The sequence below is a fragment of the Podarcis liolepis genome, assembly GCF_965112155.1.
Source record: "Podarcis liolepis genome assembly, chromosome: 7".
Lineage (NCBI taxonomy): Eukaryota > Metazoa > Chordata > Lepidosauria > Squamata > Lacertidae > Podarcis > Podarcis liolepis.
Window position 1 is genome coordinate 86,705,026 of NC_139561.1, and position 25,109 is coordinate 86,730,134.

General features: G+C 51.0%; 1 protein-coding gene across 1 annotated transcript in view; it reads right to left on the minus strand.

Moving 5' to 3' along the window:
• The window catches only part of LOC310711103 (uncharacterized protein), a gene marked incomplete at its 5' end in the record, with an annotated part of 59,580 nt that extends 34,706 nt beyond the window's left edge, over positions 1-24,874 (minus strand). Inside the window, 3 exons of the mRNA XM_083512575.1 lie at positions 18,484-18,786; positions 22,973-23,652; positions 24,847-24,874. Of these exons, the coding sequence (XP_083368701.1) occupies positions 18,484-18,786; positions 22,973-23,652; positions 24,847-24,874 (1,011 nt within the window). The remainder of the gene's footprint in view (positions 1-18,483; positions 18,787-22,972; positions 23,653-24,846) is intronic.
• Positions 24,875-25,109: the final 235 nt, after the last annotated feature.

Below are 25,109 nucleotides of genomic sequence, written 5' to 3' on the forward strand. Positions count from 1 at the left end.
CGATCTGACCTTTGCTATAAAGGACTAATATTTTTTCTTTTTGTAGGAATATGCCAAGCAGTGGCACAGAACTGGAAAGCATTCTGTTTTTCTCGTTGGAAACAGAATGTATGGTCAACAGCTGAATCAGGAAAAACTGGCAAAGAGATTGCATGCGTTGAATAATGCAAATGCTGGAAATTATTCTGATGAAATATAGCCTCCTTTTATAAAACATTTTACTGAAGAATGGAAACCACCGAAATCACAGACTGGACTTCAGCAAACTTAAATACTGTAGACTGAACCGTCCCGGAGGGGGATAAAATGGGATTTTGCTTCTGTATTTTTGCTTTTTCCCCTTTTTAATTGTTGTTATACAATGGAAATCATTAAAACTATATTTTATCTTTTAAAAAGGGGTGCCGAGAGTCATCAGGACACCTCTAATTCCCCTCACTTGTTGTTTAGTCGTTTAATCGTGTCCGACTCTTCGTGATTCTCCTCACAGATTCCCAAAATTCCCTGAGAAGAGAGATGGATTGTAAAACCACTCTGGGAACTGTAGGTCTGTGAGGAGAACTGTGGTCTCCTGACATCCGTCAGCACCCTTCACAAACTACAGCTCCCAGAATTCCTTGGGGGAGGAGCCATGACAGTTTTGAGTGCTATCACGGTGCTTAAAAAACTGGCATGTCCCATTTCCCAGAAGCTGCAAAGAGGGTGGGGAAGGGGCTCTCTCTCCAGCAGCCATTCCAGTAGGGCCAGCCAAAGACCTTTTGCTGAACAAGGTGTTAACGGAGAAACCTGGGGGCTCCCTTGGACAAAAAACAAGGACACCAGCCAGGAATACCAGAGCAAAACAGCAGCCAGTAGGCTTGGTCTTGATTGAAGACTGTCGCGACAGGACTCCCACCTGCCACCAGGTGGAACAAGATGGAAGCACAGAACAAAAGAACCCCCAAACTTTTATTAGCTGCTCATCCCCATATTACACCCCCTCAAACTACATCACTAATACATCACGGTTACATCATGAAAGGGGAGGTCTGGGGGCAGTAATCTGAGCATCCTGGACCCTGCCCCATGGTTCTCCTTGCCCTCCACCAAACACCCATCAAGTGAAGCAAAAGAGATCTTTACATTTCCCTGTTTCCCAGCCAAGTTAATCCCACCCTTTTGTCTTCATCTGGGTTTGTTATTTCTGGAATGGCTACCTGTCTTGCACTCAGGTATCAGGATGCCAGGGATTATCACTCAGGCAGAGGGGCTGCTGAGCAGCTGAGCTCACCTGTCTATATGAATTTCTGAAGTTTTCCCAGTGAGCCAGTACAGAGATACATTTATCAGTGAATTCTTACATTTGGTATCGTGCAGCAAAGACCCTTTGAATAGATAGGAAGAAACACTGATGGAGTGTTTTATGGGGACAAATCACAAAAGTCACAAAAGCGATTGTGCTGGTTTTGGTAGTGGGCTGCATGGGCATGATATCTGCTGGAGGGGCAACCCGCCCCCAACCTATACATAAATTCCTGCAACAAAGGTGAATGACAAGATGGCGACCCCAACGTCTACCCCATTCCACATACAGAAGCCAACTGGGCAGGCCGCCAAATCTTAATCCAACACTGGTGACAGGACAGTGTGCTCCACAACACCTGAGGCACAAATTTACGGGCAGGGCAGCAGCACGCTCAGTCCTCCAACAGAGGGGCCTGTTACTCCCCATGCCCCAAGCATTTTGCCGCCTGAGGCAAGTGGCCTCATTTTGCCTAATAGTAGGGCCGGCTCCACATACCAGGAAATAAAGCCATATGTCTGGAATTTCCTGGACATAGCCAGGATTCGCCCGTCAAAAATGGTGTCCGGGTGGAATTTTATTATTATTATTATTTATTGAATTTATATATACCGCCCTATACTCGATTTCGTAAATCGTTTTTAATGTCCAGGGAAACCTTCCCATATTGGTGGTGTAGATTTTTTTTTTTTTTGCAATTTCCCTAAAAAAAATAGCTTTAAAACTTCTTTGCAAAAAATAAACTCAAGAGCTTTGGCCAAGAAGGAAGCTCAACAACTTTTGTGTTCCGATTTTCATTTTTTCAAATATGGCAACCCTAAAATAAAGGAAATACCAGGTTCAATGTCCGTGTAGTACCGTATTTTTCGTCCCATAGGACGCTCCGTCCCATAGGACGCACCTAGTTTTTGGGGGCGAAAATAAAGGGGGAAAATTCCTTTATTTCCCCCCCAAAAGCAGGTCGGGGAAACCGAACCAGGTCAAGGAACAGCAGGGTGGTAGCGCTGCGCCTCCCTGCTGTCCCCCAAGCTTGTGGGGCTGGCCGATGTCTGCCCGGCGCAAGGGGCGCTCTGCATCAGGACGCCCCGCCCGCTGGGCGGCAGGCTGCTACCCGCAGCGTGGGGAGCCCTGTGGGGAACTCCCACAGGGCTGCCTAGGCTGCGGATGTCTTCCTGAAGCCTGGAGAGCGAGAGGGGTCCGTGCGCACCGACCCCTCTCGCTCTCCAAGCTTCAGCAAAAGCCTGCATTCGCCCCATAGGATGCACCCAGATTTCCCCTTCATTTTTGAAGGGGGAAAAGTGCGTCCTATAGGGTGAAAAATACGGTAATTTACCAAGCCCTGCACCCTCAAATCCCAGCTCGATCACCAAGATCAACTGCAGGAACATCATTCGTTGTTCCCGAGTTGGTGAGGCTTATTTGACAATGACAAAAGAAACCCCCAAGCCTTTAGTGTCGCCAGCCCGGTCCTATGGAACTCTCTGCCACTAGAGATTCAGCAAACATCTTCTGTTTCAACTTTTGAACACCAGCTGAAAACTCTTCCATCCCACCCAGGCCTACGCAGGCAATTCACAGAATGCATTTTCATCCCTTTATTTAATATACAGCAGTACCATCATTTTCAAGACAGCCCCCATCAAAGCCAGGCAAATCTGGAACTCGACTTGGATGATCTGATAACGTCAATCGTCTTTACTTGGACTTTGTTATTATTTTAACTCGCGCACAAAGTACTCATTCCTCGTGGCTATTTGACAGTTTCGTTTTACATCTTTTAATTTCCATCCATCGTTATAAAATGAAATAGTAATTACTAAAGCAGGGTTGAGCAGTAAACGCGCTTTCACTTTGAAGTAAATGATTCTTTACTGGTGCAACCCCTCCAGTTCATATGCAGTTCATTAGGAATGTATTGTGATTTTATGTGTGAATCACCATGAGATCTACGGATTAACAACAACAATTTTACCCCCCCCCCAAAAAAAAAGCCCTTAACAAAATACAACTACCAGGACTCTTTGGATAAAGGGCTATGTACAAATATAATAATAATAATAATAATAATAATAATAATAATAATAATAATAACAACAACAATAACAACAACAACAACAACAACAACTTCATCCAAAAAGGACACATTTTCCCACAACGCTTAGCTGATTCCCGATTTTAACTTTTTAAAAATATTGCTTTTATTGTACGGCTTCTATGTACATTTGTTGTAAACCACTCTGATTTATTTTATTTATTTATTTATTTATTTATCTGATTTATTTTTGCAAATACAGTGGTACCTCGGGTTAAGTACTTAATTCGTTCCAGAGGTCTGTACTTAACCTGAAACTGTTCTCAACCTGAAGCACCACTTTAGCTAATGGGACCTCCTGCTGCTGCTGCGCCGCCGGAGCACGATTTCTGTTCTCATCCTGAAGCAAAGTTCTTAACCTGTAGCACTATTTCTGGGTTAGCGGAGTCTGTAACCTGAAGCGTATATAACCCAAGGTACCGCTGTATTAAAATACAGTAATACATCAAACATTGAAAGCTTCCCTGAACAGGGCTGTCTTCAGATGTCTTCTAAAAGCACAATTTCTGTTCTCATCCTGAAGCAAAGTTCTTAACCTGAAGCACTATTTCTGGGTTACTGGAGTCTGTAACCTGAAGAGTATGTGACCTGAAGCATATGTAACCTGAGGTACCACTGCAAATGAATATTTTATAATATATATAAATATTTCTATAAATAAAATTTCGGATCTGGGTGGGGCAGATGGCTGCACCCATTTTAGGGAGGTGGAAACTGAGGCACACGAAAGAGAAGAAAGGAGCGGTGGACAGAATCCAGGAGTCCGGGTTCCCAAAATCCCAACGCACACACACACACACACACACACACACACACACACACGGTCCATTCCAACTCTATGACATACCCCTTTCGCACATTACAAAATTTTCCCAACGCTTCATGTACACTTGGGGAGATCTGGAGACAAACAAGAGAACGTCTCCCTGGCTCTGAGCTGTAGCCCTCGGACACCACTCCCTCAACCACCACCAGAACTCCAAAGCTGGGAAGAGAGCTCCGAGAGATTGGCAAGGTTCCTCGCAAATTCCTTCTGCCCACACAAAGATCTAGTTTTGGCACACAAGAGAGAGGAAAGGAAAGGGAGAGTCGCAAGCCCTGATCGCCCCCAAAGCTCCCCTTTCGGGGAAACCCAGCTTTGCTCGCAGGTAGGGCAGATGGAAAATGTTCACACAGGAATTCGGATCTGATATTGGATCGGATCTGTCGAAACAGAGCTCGGGGGGGGGGGCACACAACAGAAAGCCAACCCAAACCCTGACTTGGAAACGCGTCTCGTGAGATTTCCCATACTTGAGAAACCCGATAGATTCAAGGAAACAATGAGAATTCTGGTCAGCGTGAGTCCCACTCAGATACGATACGATATCTTTATTGTCATTGTCCCAAACAGAACAATGAAATTGAAAAACCTACATAAGACATTCAAAAACCCCTAAAAACTCTGAAACCCCATTTTAAAATACAATATACTACAGAGACTCCTTATACTGTATTGCATTTGGGTAGAAACTGTTTCTCAGGCGGCTAGTCCTAGTCTTTATAGCCCTGTACAGTGGTACCTCTGGTTAAGTACTTAATTCGTTCCGGAGGTCTGTTCTTAACCTGAAACTGTTCTTAACCTGAAGCACCACTTTAGCTAATGGGGCCTCCTGCTGCTGCCGCGCCGCTGGAGCACGATTTCTGTTCTTATCCTGAAGCAAAGTTCTTAACCTGAAGCACTATTTCTGGGTTAGCGGAGTGTGTAACCTGAAATGTATGTAACCCGAGGTACCACTGTACCTTCTTCCAGAAGGCAGAAGCTGAAAGAGATCATTTCCGGGGTGCGCACTATCCTGCGCTATCTCTGCAGCTTTCTTATGGCACCTGAAAGCATAGATTTGATCCGAGGTGGATCTTATACATGGGTAGCACATGGGCGTTTGGTTGCAACTGTGAGCAGGACATTTTCTGCGGCAACGGGGCGAGTGATTGGTGGGTCTGTGAAGGCCTGTTTGCGATTGGCTGTCTCTGTGGCAATAGCGCGGCTGATTGGCGGCTGTGGGTCTTTGGGATCATTAGCGGCGGGTGAGCGATTTTCCGCAATTCCACCCCAAAAACAGCTCAACAACTCTGCCGGTGATGGGACAGATGGGAGATGGATTTAGCCATGCGTGTGGGTGAACAATTTTTGGCAACCTTAAAAAAAAGCTCAACAGCTCTGTGTCATCTCCCCACCCCACCTCCATTTTCTTAAATTGGAGTCCCCCAAAATATGGCTAGTCTTATACACGGGGGTGGCGCTGTGGGTTAAACCACAGAGCCTCGGACTTGCCGACCAGAAGGTCGGCGGTTCGAATCCCCGTAACGGGTTAGCTCCCGTTGCTCGGTCCCTGCTCCTGCCAACCTAGCAGTTCGAAAGCACGTCAAAGTGCAAGTAGATAAATAGGTACCACTCCGGCAGGAAGGAAAACGGCGTTTCCGTGCGCTGCTCTGGTTCTCCAGAAGCCACTTAGTCATGCTGGCCACATGACCCGGAAGCTGTACGCCGGCTCCCTCGGCCAATAAAGCGAGATGAGCGCCGCAACCCCAGAGTCGGTCACAACTGGACTTAATGGTCAGGGTTCCCTTTACCTTTATACACGGGGGTATCTTATTGACGGGAAAGTACGGTACTCTTTTCTGCTCCAGAGAGCCCCTGCAAACTTGGGAAAGTCAGAGCCTCAGTTTTGCCATCTGTGAAAGGGGAACACCGGCAGCCGGCCTCACAGGGTTGTTGTGAGGGCAACCAGCTCTGAGCTTGTTCTCCAGAAACTGGCACTCCAAAGGAGCCTGTCTCTGATCTTGGAAGGATCGCACAATGCACTCCTTGGAGGTTTCTAAGCAGAGGTCGGACGGCCATCTGTCATGGATGTTTTAGTTGAGATACTTGCATTGCCGGGGGTTGGACTAGATGACCCTCAGGTCCCTTCCAGTACAATTCTGAGATTCTATAAGTCCTCATCCTCTGCAACCCTAACCCCACCTGCCCAGGTGGCAGCCCCACTGAAGTCAGAGGGATGTACTTCTGAGCACGATTGCCCCATAAGTTTAAATGCAGGTAACTTCAAGAACCACACCTGACTTTCCAAAGACATTTGAAGGCAGCCTTGTAATAATACAGTGGTACCTCAGGTTAAGTACTTAATTCGTTCCGGAGGTCCGTTCTTAACCTGAAACTGTTCTTAACCTGAAGCACCAATTTAGCTAATGGGGCCTCCTGCTGCCACCGCATCGCCAGAGCACGATTTCTGTTCTCATCCTGAAGCAAAGTTCTTAACCTGAGGTACTATTTCTGGGTTAGCGGAGTCTGTAACCTGAAGCGTATGTAACCTGAAGTGTATGTAACCCGAGGTACCACTGTAGTTGCTTTAGAAGACGATCATCAGGTATCACTGTAATAATAATAATAATAATTAATATTTGTACCCCGCCCATCTGGCTGGGTTTCTCCAGCCACTCTGGGCGGCTTCCAACAAAAATTAAAAATACATTAAAATGTCACACATTAAAAACTTCCCTTCCCTTGTATTGAGAAGTTTGTAATGCTTGGTGTTTAGTTGTGTATTTATTTTATGTTATGTTGGAAGCTGCCCTGAGTGGCTGGAGAAACCCAGTCAGATGGGTAGGGTATAAATCAGGGGTCAGCAAACTTTTTCAGCCGGGGGCCAGTCCACTGTCCCTCAGACCATGTGGGGGGCCGGACTATATTGGGGGGGGGCGGGGAATGAATGAATTCCTATGCCCCACAAATAACCCAAAGATGCATTTTAAATAGGACACATTCTACTACTACTACTACTACTACTACTACTACTAATAATAATAATAATAATTTATTATTATCTGTGATGATGATGATGATGATAATAATAAGTTATTATTATCCCCAGCCACTCTGGGCGGCTCCCAACAGAATGTTAAAAACACAATAAAACATCAAACATTAAAAATTTCCCGAAACAGGGCTGCCTTCAGATGTCTTCTAAAATTCAGGTAGTGGTTTATTTCCTTGACATCTGACAGGAGGGCGTTCCATGGTGCGAGCACCACTACCGAGAAGGCCCTCTGTCTGGTTCCCTGTAACTTGGCTTCTCACAGTGAGGGAACTGCCAGAAGGCCCTCGGCGCTGGATCTCAGTTTCCAGGCAGAACAATGGGGGTGGAGATGCTCTTTCAGGTATACTGGACCGAGGCCGTTTAGGGCTTTAAAGGTCAGCACCAGCACTTTGAATTGTGCTCGGAAACTTCCTGGGAGCCAATGTAGGTCTCTCAGGACCAGTGTTATATGGTCTCGGCGGCCGCTCCCAGTCACCAATCTAACTGCCGCATTCTGGATTAACTGCAGTTTTCAGGTCACCTTCAAAGGTAGCCCCACATAGAGCACATTGCAGTAGTCCAAGCGGAAGATAACCAGAGCATGCACCACTCTGGCAAGACAGTCTGCGGGCAGGTCGGGTCTTAGCCTGCGTACCAGGTGGAGTTGGTAGACAGCTGCCCTGGACACAGATTTGACCTGTGCCTCCATGGACAGCTGTGAGTCCAAAATGACTCCCAGGCTACGCACCTGGTCCTTCAGGGGCACAGTTACCCCATTCAGGACCAGGGAGTCCCCCACACCAGCCCGCCCCTGTCCCCCAAAAACAGTACTTCTGTCTTATCAGGATTCAACCTCATGTAAAAACACGCTGATTCCCGGACCGTCCGCAGACCAGATTGAGAAGGCGAATGGGCCACATCCAGCCCCCGGGCCTTAGGTTGCCTACCCCTGGTATAAATAATAATAATAATAATAATAATTCCACTATTTTACCCCATTTTCTCTGTGTCGTTCCCGACCCCTGCGTTCTCGTTCTTTGCAAAACGCCACGTTTGCAGAAGGCTCTGTTGCTACTCTTTATTCATTACCCTCCGAAGCATTTGAATATTTAAATGCATACCTTCGTACGATCCATTTAAATGAATGCATCCCTATTTATTAAATGCAATTAGAACTTTTCAGTGCTCAGCACACTCTCGGCTCCGGCTTACTGGAATCTTTGGGAGCCAGTGTGTGTGTGTTTGTGTGTGCTGAGTCGAACCCAAGACCCAGCTGTTGGCCTCAGGCTGTGAGCCAGTTGGTTAGGTTTCAGCTCGCTGGCCTGGGACCTGACAGAGCAGGTCAGAACGGGGAGAAACATCTAACAAAAACCACCCCGGGCGTTGTTATTGTGTTTCCATCTCCTGCCCGCCAGCCAAGCCAATGCTCAGAGATGCTGAAAGGTGCAGTCCTATAAAATCCATAGGGCCACCTCCCTGCTCCCCATGCATCCCTATTTCCCAGGGACAGTCCTGAATTTACAGAAGCCATCCCAGTTTCTGATTTGATAACGAAATGTCCCGCTTTTCCTTAGGATGTGTGGCGCTGTTGGGATGCGGGTGGCGCTGTGGGTTAAACCACAGAGCCTAGGACTTGCCAATCAGAAGGTCGGCGGTTTGAATCCCCGCAACGGGGTGAGCTCCCGTTGCTCGGTCCCTGCTCCTGCCCACCTAGCAGTTCGAAAGCACGTCAAAGTGCAAGTAGATAAATAGGTACCGCTCCAGCGGGAAGGTAAACGGCGTTTCCATGTGCTGCTCTGGTTCACCAGAAGGGGCTTAGTCCTGCTGGCCACATGATCCGGAAGCTGTACGCCGGCTCCCTCGGCCAATAAAGCGAGATGAGCGCCGCAACCCCAGAGTCGGTCACGACTGGACCTAATGGTCAAGGGTACCTTTACCTATTTTCATCGGAGAAATGTTGGAGGGTATGGAGTTATGCAACCCCCGAACCAAGGAGATAAGTAAATATACAACCTTTAGGACAGGCATCCCCAACCTTCGGCCCTCCAGATTTTTTGGCCTACAACTCCCATGATCCCTAGCTAACAGGACCAGTGGTCAGGGATGATGGGAATTGTAGTCCAAAACATCTGGAGGGCCGAAGGTTGGGGGTGCCCGCTTTAGAAGAGATCTGAAAGCTGCCCTGCATGGGGAAGTTGTTTAATGTTTTATTATGCTTTATATATGTTGGAAGCGGTCCAGAATGGCTGGGGCCACCCAGTCAGATGGGCGGGGTATAAATAATAAAAATATTATTATTCTTATTATTATTGAACAGGATGTCCCTTTTTTTTTTAATCAGAGGAAATTTTAGGGGGCTTGGACTCTTAGAACATAAGAGCCAATGGTCCATCTCGTCCAGAATCCTGTTCTCATGCCAGCTTGTTGGAAACCAGCAATCAGGATTCAAACTCAAGATTTGAACCAGCAACTTTGATGCCTCTGACTGTGGCGGCAGGAGAGAGCCATCGTGGCTAGAAGCCATCACAGGCTTCTCATCCAGCCCTCTTTTAAAGCCATCCAAGACGGTGGCATCGCAGCCTCCGGTGGCAGGTAGTTCCACAGTCTATGCGCTGCATGAAGAAGTCCTTTCTTGTATCTCCGGCTCGCTGGACGTCCACCAGTTCCAGCGTTGCGAGAGACACCGAGAAAAGCTTTCCTCTGTCCCGCCTGGTTTTATAAACTTCCACCCCCTCGCCTGTTCTCTAAACTCTTCCCGCTTCCTTTCCGCTGGGGCTGTTGGGAGAACTGGGGTCTGAGCCAAACTCTTCACCGCTGAGCTGGCAGAAAAAGCAGCAGGGAGGTTTTCCGAGCCACAAGGTGTGATTTCCTGGAACTCAAGGCAGCCAAAAGAAAGTCCTTCTGCAGCCAAGAGCGTGGTTAAACTACGGAACTCCCTCCCACTAGAGGCAGAGATGGCCTTGGACGGCTTTGAAAGAGGATCAGGGAAATTCGCAGAGGATAAGGCTATCTATGGCTTGTCCTGCCTCCTCTGTAAAGAGCTCTCTGCATGCCAGGCGCTGGGAGTCATTTTCTAATGTTCTGTGGCCGTGTTCTGAAATAAAGGTTTTAATCTTAAATTGAATCTGGACACCCCCCACCCAGTTTAAACCCCCCACATGCTAAATCCAAACACTCAGTGTTAGGCCACATTCGCAATCCACATATAAAGCACTCTGATCCCACTCTAAATAGTCATGGCTTCCCCCAAAGGATTCCGGGAGATGTAGTTTAATAATAATAATAATCAGTGCTGTTTTTCTAGAAAAAAAGAGGTGCCAAAACACTTCACTTATAACGGCAATGGAGTCCACCTGAGAGGTGCTAGAACTGAGTTCCGGCTGAAAAAAAAGCCCTGATAATTATTATTATTATTATTATTATTATTATTTATACCCCACCCATCTGGCTTGGTTTCCACAGCCACTCTGGGCGGCTCCCAACAACATATTAAAATACAATAACCTATTAAACATTAAAAGCTTCCCTAAACAGGGCTGCCTTCAGATGTCTTCTAAAAATCCGGTAGTTGTTGTTCTCTTTGACATCTGGTGGGAGGGCGTTCCACAGGGCAGGCGCCACCACCGAGAAGGCCCTCTGCCTGGTTCCCTGTCACTTGGCTTCTCGCAGTGAGGGAACCGCCAGAAGGCCTTCGGCGCTGGACCTCAGTGTCCGGGCAGATGTTGTTGATGATAATTTTATTATTTCTTGCCACCCATCTGAATAGGCTGCCCCCAGCCACTCTGGGAGGCTTCCAACAAAATATTAGAAAAAATATACCGTATATAAGGATGATGAAAGTTGTCTGGAGACCCCCTTATTCCCCTCCCAGAACTAACATTCCCAGAGTGGTTTAACCATCAACCCCTCTTTCACAGGGAACTCTGGGAATCAGGAATCTCTTGAAACTTCCCACCCTGCTTGCCTTGGCTCTCAAATCTCCTAAATCAAGTTTCTAGTCCTTCTAATTATTAAGATAAATAGGTTAGGATGGATGTATTGAATATTATATATGAAATATGCAGCGTTTAAGGGCAAATATGGAAACCGTGGAAGGCAGGTGGGACAGGAAGCCTGTAAAGTGGTGTTTGAAAAATCAACCAATATATATATATATATATTAAGTTTCTAGTCCTTAAACTTGGAAGACACGTGGGAGGCACACAATACCTTTCCTCCGCCTTCAATAAACCTCAGCTGAATAGCCTGGCTTAAGGGAAACAACTTGCGGGGCCAAACCAGTCCCCACAGCTCTGCCTTAAAAACATTCACGAGAGGATGTGGGTTTGACCCACGGAAGACCCAGGCCCCGAAATTTGCCCAGGTCTCCACCCGCAGAGCTTTGCCCGGCAGACCCAGAGCGCTGCTGCTGTGGAGAATTAAGACGTCATCTGGGGAGGAGGCGAGGAAAGTGACTTTGCATCAATTAAGGAGAGAGACTTTAATTAAGTTATTTATCTCCAGATCTCGCTCCTCTTCTCTGCCCTCCCCCCACCCCAGAGGGATGGGCAGAATAACACAAAGAGCTGGGGGGGAGAAGGAGGAGGAGGAATCCCAACCCTTCTCTGCCCTCCCAGCGCTGGAAATCCCCTGGGAGAGAGAGAGAAAGAAAGAGAATATCAAAACGGCCACATTATAGGCTCACCTTTCCACTGCACATGAGATCTCCATCGCATTTAGCAAGCTCATTTCCACCTTCTGAAATGCAACCCTTCAGAGGCTGTGGGCAGGTGGGGAGGGGGTTATTCAAGCCCAAGGATGCAGCACTCTGCACATGGCTAGGAGCTCCTCACCACACTGAGCTCACAGGCCTGGCTCTGAGTCAGAGTCACATCGCAGCAACTTAAACAAATATTGCTTTGATACCACTTTAACTGTTGCAGAGTCCTGCAAAGAATCCTGGTTTTTTTGAGGGGGGGGGGTGATAAGGATCCCTGGCATGTTGAGGGGGTAATTACAGACCCTCCAAATGTCCCTGTTTTCCAGGGACAGTTCCGGATTTACAGAAGCCGTCCCAGTTTCTGATTTGATCCTGGAATGTCCTGTTTTTCCTTAAAGGTAAAGGTAAAGGGACCCCTGACCATTAGGTCCAGTCATGTCCGACTCTGGGGTTGCGGCACTCATCTCGCTTTATTGGCCGAGGGAGCCGGCGTACAGCTTCCGGGTCATATGGCCAGCATGAATAAGCCACTTCTCGCGAACCAGAGCAGCGCACGGAAACGCCATTTACCTTCCCGCCGGAGTGGTACCTATCTATCTACTTGCACTTTGACATGCTTTCGAACTGCTAGGTCAGCAGGAGCAGGGTCCAAGCAATGGGAGCTCACCCCGTCGCGGGGATTCAAACCGCCGACCTTCTGATCAGCAAGCCCTAGGCTCTGTGGTTTAACCCACAGCGCCACCCGCGTCCCTTTTCTTCCTTAGGACGTCCCTATTCTCATCAAAGAAATGTTGGGAGGGGGATGTCTCTACATTCACTGGAGAAATGTCGGAAGGTACGGAATGGGATGTCCCTATTTTCTTCAGAGAAAGGTTGGAGGATATGTGATTGTGAGGAATAGCTCACCTGCCTCTCCATCCCTCACCTGGAGAAAAGCTTTAATGATGAGTGACACAACCTTACGCATGCTTACTCAAATGTAGGTCTCTTCAAGTCCCATGGGACTAATTCTCAGGTAAGTGGGCATAGGGGACGCGGGTGGCGCTGTGGGTTAAACCACAGAGCCTAGGGCTTGCTGATTAGAAGGTTGGCGGTTCGAAAGCACAAAGTGCAAGTGGATAAATAGGTACCGCTCCGGCGGGAAGGTAAACGGCGTTTCTGTGCGCTGCTCTGGTTCGCCAGAAGCGGCTCAGTCATGCTGGCCACATGACCTGGAAGCTGTACGCCGGCTCCCTCGGCCACTAAAGCGAGTTGAGCGCCGCAACCCCAGAGTCGGCCACGACTGGACCTAATGGTCAGGGGTCCCTTTACCTTTACCTATTAAAAACAAAGCGTGTGTTGATTTTCTCTGAAAATTCTGAGGCCTCTTATTTTTATCCACACCGAAATGTCCCTTAATGTCATCCAAATCGGGGGAAAGACCTCCTCCCCAGTGAATGGGCAGAGAGCGTTTTCTTTCGCTCCTTTTAAGCTGATGAAAAGTGTTCTTTTCAAATGCCTGGGTCGAAGCTTTTCAACTGGCCTCCAGCACACCCTACGGATGCTTTTTTGGGGCGCGATCTCTGTTTGTACAGGCTGCTCTGCCCTTTCTGTTTTGTTCCTTTTAAAAGGTCCACCTGGATTTGGAAAGACAGCGAGAGCGAGGAAAGCCCAGCCGTCCCTCTCCTCCGGCCCTGGGAAAGGTCACGGAGCACCAATGACCTTTGACTCTATGGGGCCCGCCCAGATGCCTTTCCCCGCCGCAAGGGCACGGCGGCTAAGTGGGTGGGATGCTTTGGCTCTGGGTTAAAAGCTTCCGCTGGCTTGTATATTCCGCTCCGTCCATCTGCCTCTCATTTTCCCTTCTCCGAGCCGATGGCGGAAATCGCTTTGGAAATACCTGTCTGGGGTCAGGGCTGTGCCAAAAGTTTGCCGGCACAAGCAAGGCCGGCGCCAGAATCTGGCATCCTTGGGCATTTGTTGTTGGAGACCTCGCACTCTGTGCCCTGGCAGTTCCTTTCGCCTCCCAGTCTCCCCACCAGCAAGCAGTGCTGGGAATCCCAAGCCTCTAGCTGCCATTTTAATTTCCCAGAATGCCCTGGACTTAGCCACGTTCCAGGGCATTGTGGGATATTTAAATGGTGGGTAGGTGCCCCTCTACCCACTGCCGCCAGGTAGGAGTGACAGGGCCCACGGACAAAAAGCACCGTGGGAGCAGCCCTAATCCTCTGCCACAATGGGTTAATTGTGTCCGGCTGTTAACCAGAAGGTTGGTGGTTCGAATCCACCCCGGAATGGCTGTGGGCAGGATTCCTGCTTCGCAGAGGGTAGGACTGGATAACTCTTGGGGTCCCTTCCAACTCGTATGATTCTACTTCCGTTGAGACAAAGCACCCTTAAACTTTGAGCCGGTCCTGAGGAAGAACGGAGACAAGTTCTTCGGCACCACTTCCGAAAAGAAGGACATGCTTCTTGTAGATTTCACTTCTCAAGCCGAAAGCCAAATTCTGCCATCTGTGCTTTGTATTAATTTACTCTGCAAGTGTTGGTCTTCCACCAGGGTGGCCACTTAACGCATTGATTTGTATTTTTTAAAAAAGGCTAAAAGAGATTTGCATAATTTTTATGCATAGCTGAAAATTTAGAAATACTCTAATTTATAAACAGAAATGGAAGCAGTCTGGGTGCCCATTTGGCTTGCTGTCCTAGATTAGTGTTCCTCCTCCTCCTCCTCCTCCTTCCACCTTTATTGTCCAAGGATCTCAAGGTGGCATACATGGTTCTCGTCCCTCATTTCACCCTCGCATCAACCCTGTGAGGTGCGTTAGACTGAGAGATGGAGATTGGCCCAAGCTTACCCAGTGAGCATCATGGTTGAGTGGGGGATTCGAACCCTGCTAACTCTGACCATTGCAGCGACAACCTTTGGAAGAGAGGACTGCCTTCTGCAAAAATGGCTGCCCTAAGGGGGTCCTGGTTCTTGGCTCAAGGAGATATGCAGGGGGGGGAAAGATGTTGTCATCCAAAAGGTTATCAACGGCTCAAAACATACCAGGGCAGCTGGAAGGGGCATGAGGAACAGCGCACAGAGTTAAACTCTGGAACTCACTGCCACCAGTCAGCAATAGCCACCAAGTTGGATGGCTTTAAAAGAACATTAGGCAAATTCATGGAGGGGGAAGGGTATCAGTGGCTGTGCTCTCATGGATGGAGGCAGTAACGCTTCTGCTGGAGATCGCAGGAGAGAGGAGAGTGATCCTGTGTTTGAGTCCTGTTTTCTGGTTTCCCAAATGAGCCATTGGCCCGATCTGGTAGGGCATTTGCTTAAGGCTGCAATCCTACGACCACTTAAAGGTAAAGGGACCCCTGACTGTTAGGTCCAGTCGTGGCCGACTCTGGGGTTGCGGTGCTCATCTCGCTTTATTGGCCGAGGGAGCCGGCGTACAGCTTCCAGGTCATGTGGCCAGCATGACTAAGCCGCTTCTGGCGAACCAGAGCAGCACACGGAAACGCCGTTTACCTTCCCGCCGGAGTGGTACCTATTTATCTACTTGCACTTTGACGTGCTTTCGAACTGCTAGGTTGGCAGGAGCAGGGACCGAGCAACAGGAGCTCACCCCATCGCAGGGATACGAACCGCCGACCTTCTGATCGGCAAGCCCTAGGCTCTGTGGTTTAACCCACAGCGCCACCCGCATCCCTTTTTGTTTTCAATACCAGGGCTTTAAAGAGCTGCAGGTGGCTAGCATCCTCTTTGTGGAATCATAGAGTTGGAAGGGACCTCAAGTCCAACCCCTCTGCAATGATGGAATCCTCTTGGTAAAAGAGGACTGAGAGGGCACCCAATTGCCACATCAAATTATTATTATTTATTATTATTATTATGATCTGCTTTGCTTATAAAAATGACTTGAAGCAACTTGCAAGCACAGCAGAAATCAGTTTCAGTGGTACCTCGGGTTAAGTACTTAATTCGTTCCGGAGGTCTGTACTTAACCTGAAACTGTTCTTAACCTGAAGCACCACTTTAGCTAATGGGGCCTCCCACTGCTGCCACGCCGCAGCAGTGCGATTTTTGTTCTCATCCTGAAGCAAAGTTCTTAACCTGAAGCACTTTTTCTGGGTTAGCGGAGTCTGTAACCTGAAGCATATGTAACCTGAAGCATATGTAACCTGAAGCATATGTAACCTGAGGTACCACTGTACAATGAACAGAATCAATGGAAACCTCAACAAGCAAACACACTGATACAAGTAAAAGGCAAGTCTAGCAGATCCTGTCCCACCAAAACAAGTTGTTATGGGTTACATTCGATTCTCGCGAGAGAAGGGATGTCAACAGAAGCAGCCGCACCCATAAACGCTGGGAAATCTATCCTGGCACAGACCCAACCCGTCGCTTGAGCCACAATGTGCTGGGGAGGGGGGTGTTCCTTAGCCCCGAGACCTGTTTCAAATAGCAGCTCCCCACCACGGAATACTTAAACGGCTACTCATATAGAGAAGAGTACCTCTGAACACGTGCAGAGCGTCTCTTCCCTACCCGGCAGGCCAGGCATGAGCGTCAACCCTCTTTTTGGAAAACAAGCAAGACCACGCCCGACACCAGATCTGGATCTGGTAGAGGCAGAGAGCAAAGATCGCTTCAGGTTAGGAGCGGATCCACGCCCTGTATTTTCACCCTTTCAAGACAGAATCTGAAAGGGAGAGTAGGTGGGTGGGGAGCCAAGAAGGAGTTTCCCCCTCCCCTAGCAACCGTCTGCAGCTCTCGACTTTGAGAACAAGGGTTGCCACATCCAGGTCTTTGCAGGTTCTTCCGCTGTTAAGAACAGCTTGGGAAGAGAACTTGGTCAGGATGCAACTTTTGCCCTCCCTGTGTTTCCGTAGGGGGAGAAGCTGCAAGTGGCAGAATTCCCCCTTTCAACATATAATCTCAAAAGGGACAGGAGTCTTCCCAGGTCCTGGGGGTCCTGACGCTAGGACCAATCCTATCCTTTACGACACGATAATCTTTATTGCCATCGTCCCATACAGAACGACAAAATTGAAATTTTCGAAATTGAAACTTTCCCACCTCCTGCAGGCATTTGGGGGCGAAGGGCAAGGAACGGGGTTCCCTCTGCTCAGAATCTTCCCCCCATTTCCCACCGGGCTAATATAAACGGAGACCTAATTAATTAGAACGAGGAAATGGAACGCACACACACACACCTATCTCTGTGTCTTTGGCATCGGAGGCAGCCGGATAAAAGCTCCGGAAATCAATAAATCACTAGGCAGGCAGTTTGTACAGGAGCTGCCTTGCCCAGTTGATTGGCCAAGTGAGATATTGCATCTGCCTCAGTTCCCCCAGGGGAAAAGAGAGTTGAAGCAAAGTCCATCTGGCTCTCCTCTCCCCTGGCTCTCTGCTGTTCCCTCCCCCTCGGCCCCTCGCCAAGAGCACCTGGGTCCCACGCCAGCAAAAGAAACTGGCTCCGATTTCAGAGGTTAACACCCCACCCTCCAAAAAAAAAAAAATATTGCCACCCTTCAAAGGGAGATTTTTGTGGAGTGAATGGAAATGGTTTGCAATTGGATAGACTTAAGACAGCAGGAGGAGGGGAGAGTATGCAAGCTTCTGGGTTTCACAGAGCTCTGCGCCATCCCTGACGCAATGTGCCAAAGCGTTCTGTGAAACGCTAAAGCTTGCACACCGTCTTCTGTTAATCCAGGCATTTCTCTCTTTGTCTGCACCTTTTCCTATGCTTTAGGTTGTGAAGTCAGAGCAGTGCCTGAAATGAGTTTGTGCCCCTTCGCTGTCCAGGAAAAATGGCTGACAAGACGCCTGGTTGTATTCTCAGCTCCGGAAGGGGAATGTTACCTAGTGAGGAGAATGACAGGGAACTTGGCTTCAGATTTCAGGGCCCAAAACTGAGACCTGGGGGCGGCCCCTGGTGATGTCACGATGGGAGGCCCTAGTGATGTCACAAGGTAGACCCTGGAGACGGAAGTTAATTGGGAGAAGGGAGCAGAGAGGGGAACATTCCTCAGAGCATCTATGCGATAATTTGCAGCCAGCTCCAGCTAGGCTGAAGCTTGTAAACCGCATGCACAGTCTTCTTAATTTTTTTAAAAATTATTATTATTAATTATTATTATTATATTTATTTATATCCCGCCTTTTCCCCAGACTCAAGGCAGCTCACACAAAACAACAAAACACAGAGGGCTAACTACATGCAGCTGAAAAGCAATTGAACTATATCAGAATTAAAACATTTCTGTTAAAAGAAAAATAGTGAAAACAGTGTAGAACTATTTAAATTGAAGCCACTTGCCCACCTGGAAGGGGAAGCGGGCAGACCAGGTCAGGCCTGAAGATCTGGCACCCTAGCGAAGTGAAGAGAGCCCCTGAGCATGTGCAGAATGCCATTCCCCCCATCACCACTGAGCCAGGGCATCTGAGTCAGAGGGCTGCATCTGCCAGCTTCCTTAAGCTCCGGTGCTTATTTCCCTCCCTGCCCCCTGAGGAATTCGCAAGCTCCCCTCTTAGTGGCACCCATACCTGCCACCCACCCACCCACCCACCAAGAGAAGGACCCCGAATCCACCTTACCGGCCAGGCAAAATCAAACGGGATCACCACCCTGCCGGCGTGATCGCTCTTCTTCTGGTGACCGGTGGAGAAGACGTTGCCCCCTAGGACGGGTGTGGTGGCAGCCCCCAGCACGCAGGGCCCCCCGGGCAGAGCCCGCAGCTGGTATTCCTTGAGACAGACCCGGAAGAAGGTGTGGCATTGCTGCGCCATGGGGCACGGTGGATCCAGGCCCCCGCGGCAGCACCGTCCGTCAGCCAGCACCCCTTTCTCGTTGCGGGCAAAGCGGATCTGCAGCTCGAATGTTCCTGCCGCCTCGGAGACCTGGAAGGGGCAGAGAAGACCGAGAGGAGAGATTGGGGCGGTTGACCTACGGAACTCATTGCTACAGGAGGCGGAGGCGGCCCCCAATTTGGGCAGCTCTGAAAGAGGGTGGTAGACAAATCCATCGAGACACCTGGCCCTTCAAGGCTGGAGGCAACAATATTTCTGAAGGCCTGTTGCGGAAACAGCAGGAGGGGAGAGAGAGGGGTCTTGTGTTCGAATCCTGGCGGCTAGTTTCCCACAGGTGTCTGGTTGGCCCCTGTGAGAACAGGATGCTGGGCTAAAAGGGCCATTGGCCTGATCCTGCAAACTCTTCCTGTGTTCTTATGAAAGAGGCACATTTGTCATAAAAAAAAAAAGATTTTATTGAAGTAATCAAATGAATCGATAAAATAAAAAATTGAAAGTACAAAAAATCAGCACAGTATATCTGGGGGAGACTTCATATGAGGCTGCAAAAGTACTCAAGGCCGTTAAAACCAAATTTCATCCTGTACTGTCCGCTGCTCAGCCAATGCTTAAACTCCAACCAAAAACTGGCATTCGAATCTGTCCTCCTGGTCTGACAGTGATTTCGGATTTCAGTGATTTCAGACCCAAAAGATCAGCTGCATCCAGAGTTCTGATGCTGTCAACAGCAGCAAGGCCAAATGCCTTTGGGCAAAATATTTTACGTTTTCATGTTCTGAAAGGTGCTGCCCTTCTCCCTACCCACCCACCCACATCGCAAGTTGTCTGGACTTTTTGGGGATTTTCACATACACACAAAGCAGAAATTATGCCCCTAGATCTGGCTATCAGGATCAGGATCAGGGCTGGCTGTGAATCAGAGCCGGGCTCCAGAACCTGTTCCATAGATTCACAGAAATGTATAGTTGGAAGGAACAACGAGGGTCATCTAATCCAACTCCCTGCATTGCAATATTTCACCCAACAGAGGACTCGAACCCACAGCCCCGAGATTAAGGGCCTTATGCTCTACCAACTGAGCTATCCAGCCTCGAGTGCCAGGGCTTGATTGTTAAGCTACACATAATCACGGCAATGGTGTCTCTGAGCATATGTGGAGTGCATCTCCTTATGCACAGCCACCCAAACAGCTACGGCTGTGCAGTCCCTGAGCACGTGCAGAGAGGTGCTCCTTTGCTAGAGAGAAGCCTGCCCAGGTGTTCCATTCACAGTGTCACAAACCTCACACACGGCAGAAATTTCCAAGCTTGCCCTTGTGGCCTGTTCCCTGGCAAAGGAACATCTGCACATGCTCAGGGGAACCCACTAAAAAGAAAGAGCTTGCAGAGAAAACTCACTCTCAGACTGGGAATGCCAACTGCACATCTTTGGCTGTGGATAGGGAAACGAACTCTGCACGTGTTCAGAGGCACCCTTTCCATTTTCGAGCACATCACACTGCGAGGTCAAAGCAGGTCCTTCAGGTTGGTTGGGCCAAGGTAACCAGGTCTGGGGGCATGATTTCTACTCAGGGAGGGGCAAGAGCCCCCAGAATTTAACGCCCAACTCTGAGATCCCCACTTACGAAACTGCTAGGAATTAATGTGTTTTGGTTGGAAGGGAGAGTGTTGCCCGCTGGGGGCAGGGGGTCGAAATGTCCCCCACCTCCTTCCCCGCTCGTAGCTGGGGAGGCCGGATCCGTTCCCTGCCCTCCCCAATGAGGAAATCCATCTTCCCTAGGGGGACGCTGGGCGTTGCTGGAATCGCAGCAGGCAGGATTTCACCTCTGCAGAGAGCCCTATGGGCAGGGAGGCTCCTCATTCTGCCCTTTGCGCCCGCCAGATGTGGAGCCACAGGGATGCCACATGCCACCAGCAGGAGGGAGGCTGCTGCCCACCTGCTCCAGCCCACCCGGCCCTTGCCAGCTCCGCACAGGACTCTGCGGCCTCCGGAACATTTGCAGCGGCAAGAAAGGAAGCTTTTCTCTCAAAAACACACAGATACGGACGCACCAACCCTGCCAGCCTTTTGTTTCGTGTCTGAACAAGGAAATCAAACCCGAGCCAGCAGCAGGCGCCCCAGGTGCGAAATCCACGGAGCGCCCTGCCTCCGTGCCAAGCACCACGGGACCCGATCCACCGGGAAGTCCCCATTCCGCTGAAATGAAACAGGAGGCACGCAAGTGCTCTTGCACAACGGGAGGTGGGCCCAGGGAGACAGCGGGGTGCAGTGGTTAGAGCAGGGGTAGGCAACCCAAGGCCCGGGGGCTGGATGAGGCCCATTCACCTTCTAAATCTGGCCCGCAGGTGGTCTGGGAATCAGCGTGTTTTTACATGAGTAGAAGGTGTGCTTTTATTTTAAATGCATCTCTGGGTTATTTGTGGGGCATAGGAATTCATTCATTTCCCCTCAAAAAATATAGTCCGGCCCCCCACATGGTCTGAGGGACAGTGGACCGGCCCCCGGCTGAAAAAGGAGGAGAGGAAGGGTAGAAAGCAAACTGCCTGGGATAACTCAATTGAGAGAGACTCTTAATCTCCGGGTTGTGGGTTCGAGTCCCACGTTGGCCAAAATATTTCTGCATTGCAAGGGGTTGGACTAGATGACCCCAGGATCCCTTTCAACTCTACAGTTCTAGGAAACAAAATCTGGTTGGACTAAGGATATTGGACTAGACAGCCCTTTGTCCTGATCCAACTATAGGCCCCCCCAGATGATATTAGGGGCTCCCACACAGTCCACTTTCCATGCGGCTTCTACAGAAAACCCAATCAAAGGATTGGGGCCCTCAGATCTGCCTCTTAATGGCGCCCAAACCTCACAGCCTGAAAAGACTCGGCCGGCTGTGCCTCCCTAACCCGCTCTGACTTCTGAGATGCTGCCAGTCGTGGGGCGAGCTTGACTCAAAGCTGCCTCTGGGATGGGGTGACTGCTTCCCTCCCAGCCCAGAGATGCAGCTGACTCTGGGGTGGAGCAGAGCAGCTGCCAACCTGCCACACAGCACAGCAGCAGCCGAACCAAAAGCAAGATCGCATGCCCTCTTCTCACCCCTGGTTGGTGGCAGCGGGGAAAACACGGGGAGGTTGCAGGGGCTTCATCCTGCAGGTTCCTTGGAAGTGAGGGGGGGCAGATAGGACCCTGTAGGATCCTGCAAACAAATGTCCCAACTGCAAACGGAAGCCCAGTACAGCAGGGTCTGATCCAGTGCCAGAGCTACCCCAGGGGATGAGGCTGGTTCAACACTAAAGAGATGAATCCACACCTAACCAGTTTAACCAGGTTCCTTCCTGGAACTGGGAACTGGGGGAACTGTAGTTCTGTGACGGGAAGGGGGGCCTGGGAAAATCTAGAGCAATCTAGATGCCTCGTCAAACTACAAATCCCAGCCTTTTTTTTTAGAGGGGGAGGCAGAAGTTGTTGCTCAACCGGTATATCAAGCAAACTGAGAGAAGGATCCGGCGCATGGTGCCTTCGCCGGCACTTACTCCCTGCAGTCAGTCAGTGTGTCACCAGATGCCCCAAAGATGGTGGCATGTTGACTCAGGCAAGGGAGCACCCCCCTATGATCACAGATCTCTCCCCCAGTCTGTTCCCCGCCCCCCTGAAAAAACATCCCCTCTCTCAAACCCATTTCAGCAGCTTCTGGGGCAAAGACACAAAAGCAGCTCGGGATCCAACCAAGCAGGCGCTGGAGCGAGAGTGGAGGTGCAGACATGCTCTCCACATGGCGCATTGATGCTCTCCGCCTTGTGGCTGGCCAGCAAGACACCACGCCTAGCTCTCAAAGGGATTGTGCCGTCCAGTTCTCTCTCTGGGCAGGGTGCGATGCGCAGAGACCAGAGCGCAAAGGGTTCTCAGAGGTTGGCATGGGCAAGGTGGCACCTGGAGGTGGTTGAGAGCCCGGAGACGGGTGCAAAGCAGCCTGATGCTCAGCGGTGCCCACTCCCAGCCAAAGAGCCCGGGTGCCATGGTGCCTCTCTCCAAATGCCACCCTAGAGAGAATGCTAGGCACCCCTGCTACCCAAAACCTGCAGCTCTTAACTTGGGGTAAACAGAGACTGGGCATGCCTGGGCAAAGTTGGCACCTGCCTCTCCCAGCGTGGGGTTGGTGCGCCCATTTCAAGCGCCCACCCCACCCGCGAGTGTTGGAGAGGCGCGCCTGGGTGCCCCGCGCGGGCACCTCCCGGACTCCCCAGCAAAAGGGTTCGGGTGGGCGTCCGAGAAGCGGGGGTCTCACCTGGGGCCTCGCGTAGCAGAGGAGGAAGACGAAGGTGCACAGCACGTCGCCAGGGGTCCTCCGCCGTCTCATTGTGCTGGCGGCGGTGGGTGGCGGGCAGACCCCTGCCCCTCGGCCGCGGCGCCCCGGCAATGGGAGCCCCTGGCCGGTCGCCCAGCGCGGGGCATCCAGGACTCGCTGCCCAGGCCACGCCGCCGACGGTGCCCAACCTCCCGGGAGCGCAGCTCCGATTCGGATCGGGAAGCGGAGCCAGAGCCGTCGTTGCTGCTGCTGCCGAAGACGCCCGGCTGCGCTCTGGCTGCGCTGGGCAGGGCCGCCTGACATCACGCGCGCCGGGGTGGAGCCTCGTCGCCCGGCCACTTTCCCTGGCCCTCCGCCCAGCCAAGGGGGCGGCGGCAGCAGCAGCATCGTTTCCCGACCTCCGGGGCAGGGAGGGGGCGGCACCGGGACCGGCCAGGAGGAGCAACCGGTTCCTTCGCGGTGCGCGGGGTTCTTTGCGCCCAGGGCGCGCCAGCCGGAGGAACGCTGCGTCTCCTCCTCCTGGCGGGGGATGGAGCGCGCGGACTCGGGCCGGCAGCGCGCCCCTGGGTGCCTGCACGGGCCGGCAGCAGCGGCAGCAGCTCCTCTCCGGGGTTTCCGGCGAGGGACTGCCCCAGCCCTGCGCGCACACGGCTGCAACCCTTCCTCCAAAACGAAAATCTAAGGCGCTAGTTCTCGTGGTTAAGAAGAAACGCGCGCGGGGCCGGTTTGCGTTCAGGAAGCGCGGCCGGGGCGGCTGCGTCTCTTCTGCCTCCTCCTGGATGGACCGGCGACCCAGCCAGCCCCGCGATGCCTGCACTGGCCGGCAGCGGCAGCTGCAGCAGCTCCTCTCCGGGATTTCAGGCGAGGGACGTCCCCAGCCCTGCGCGCACATGGCCTGATCAGGGATTGGGGTTTTTCCGCGTGCCCGGCAGACGCGCTTGCCACAGAGCTGCTTCCCTTTCTTGCAAAAGGAGAAGCTAAGGCGCTAGTCCTCGTGGTTAGGAAGAAAGGGTGCGTTTGAGTAGGTGGGTGGCTGCCTTCTGCCAAGTCGTGGAATCATGCATTTGGAGAGTTGGGAAGCTCCAAAGGCGAAGGAGGGCAGCTGCCCACCCCCCAAATCATGTGAATAAATAAAAATACTTAATTAACCGACCAAACGTGTCGCAAATAGCTCGGTTCAGACCTCCCCAGCATAGATCCTGACCCCCTACTCTGCCAACATAAATCATGGCTACGCCCATGGTTGGAAGGGACCCGAGCGTCATCTAAAAGAAGAAGAAGAAGAGTTTGGATTTGATATCCCGCCTTTCACTCCCTTTAAGGAGTCTCAAAGCGGCTAACATTCTGCTTTCCCTTCCTCCCCCACAACAAACACTCTGTGAGGTGAGTGGGGCTGAGAGACTTCAGAGAGGTGTGACTGGCCCAAGGTCAACCAGCCAGTGGCGTAGTGTGGGGGGTGCAGGGGGGGCCGGCCGCACCGGGCGCAATATCTGGGGGTTAGGGGGCCAGTGGCGTAGCGTGGGGGGTGCAGGGGGCCGGGCGCACCGGGCGCAACATCTGGGGGTTAGGGTTAGGGGGCGCAAATCCACAGGTTAGGGGGCGCAAATTACTTGCCTTGCCCCGGGTGCTGACAACCCACGCTACGCCACTGCAACCAGCAGCTGCATGTGGAGGAGAAGGGAATCGAACCCGGTTCACCAGATTACGAGTCTACCGCTCTTAACCACTACACCACACTGGCTCTTGCGCAACCCCCCCCCCACCGCAATGCAAGACTCCTTTGCCAAACTGGAGGCTTGAACCCACGGCCCTGAGATTAAGAGTCTGGTGCTCTACCCACTGGGCCATCCCACCTGCGGCGGCGGTGGGGGTGGGATCCATCGGGGCCCTCCTGCCGCATTCTGTTGGGTGGTCCCAGCCCCTTCCAGTGCTTCTCCACTGTGGGACTGCGACTCCCATCCTCGCTGACTAGCAGGACCAGCGGTCAGGGATGATGGGAATTGTAGTCCAGCAACAGTCAGCTGGGGGACCCAAGAAGCGCTGCAGTTACAGACTCTTCAGCTAGCCCAGCCCAACTGGCTGTTGCAATACCACCCCACTCCCATCAGCCCCTGCG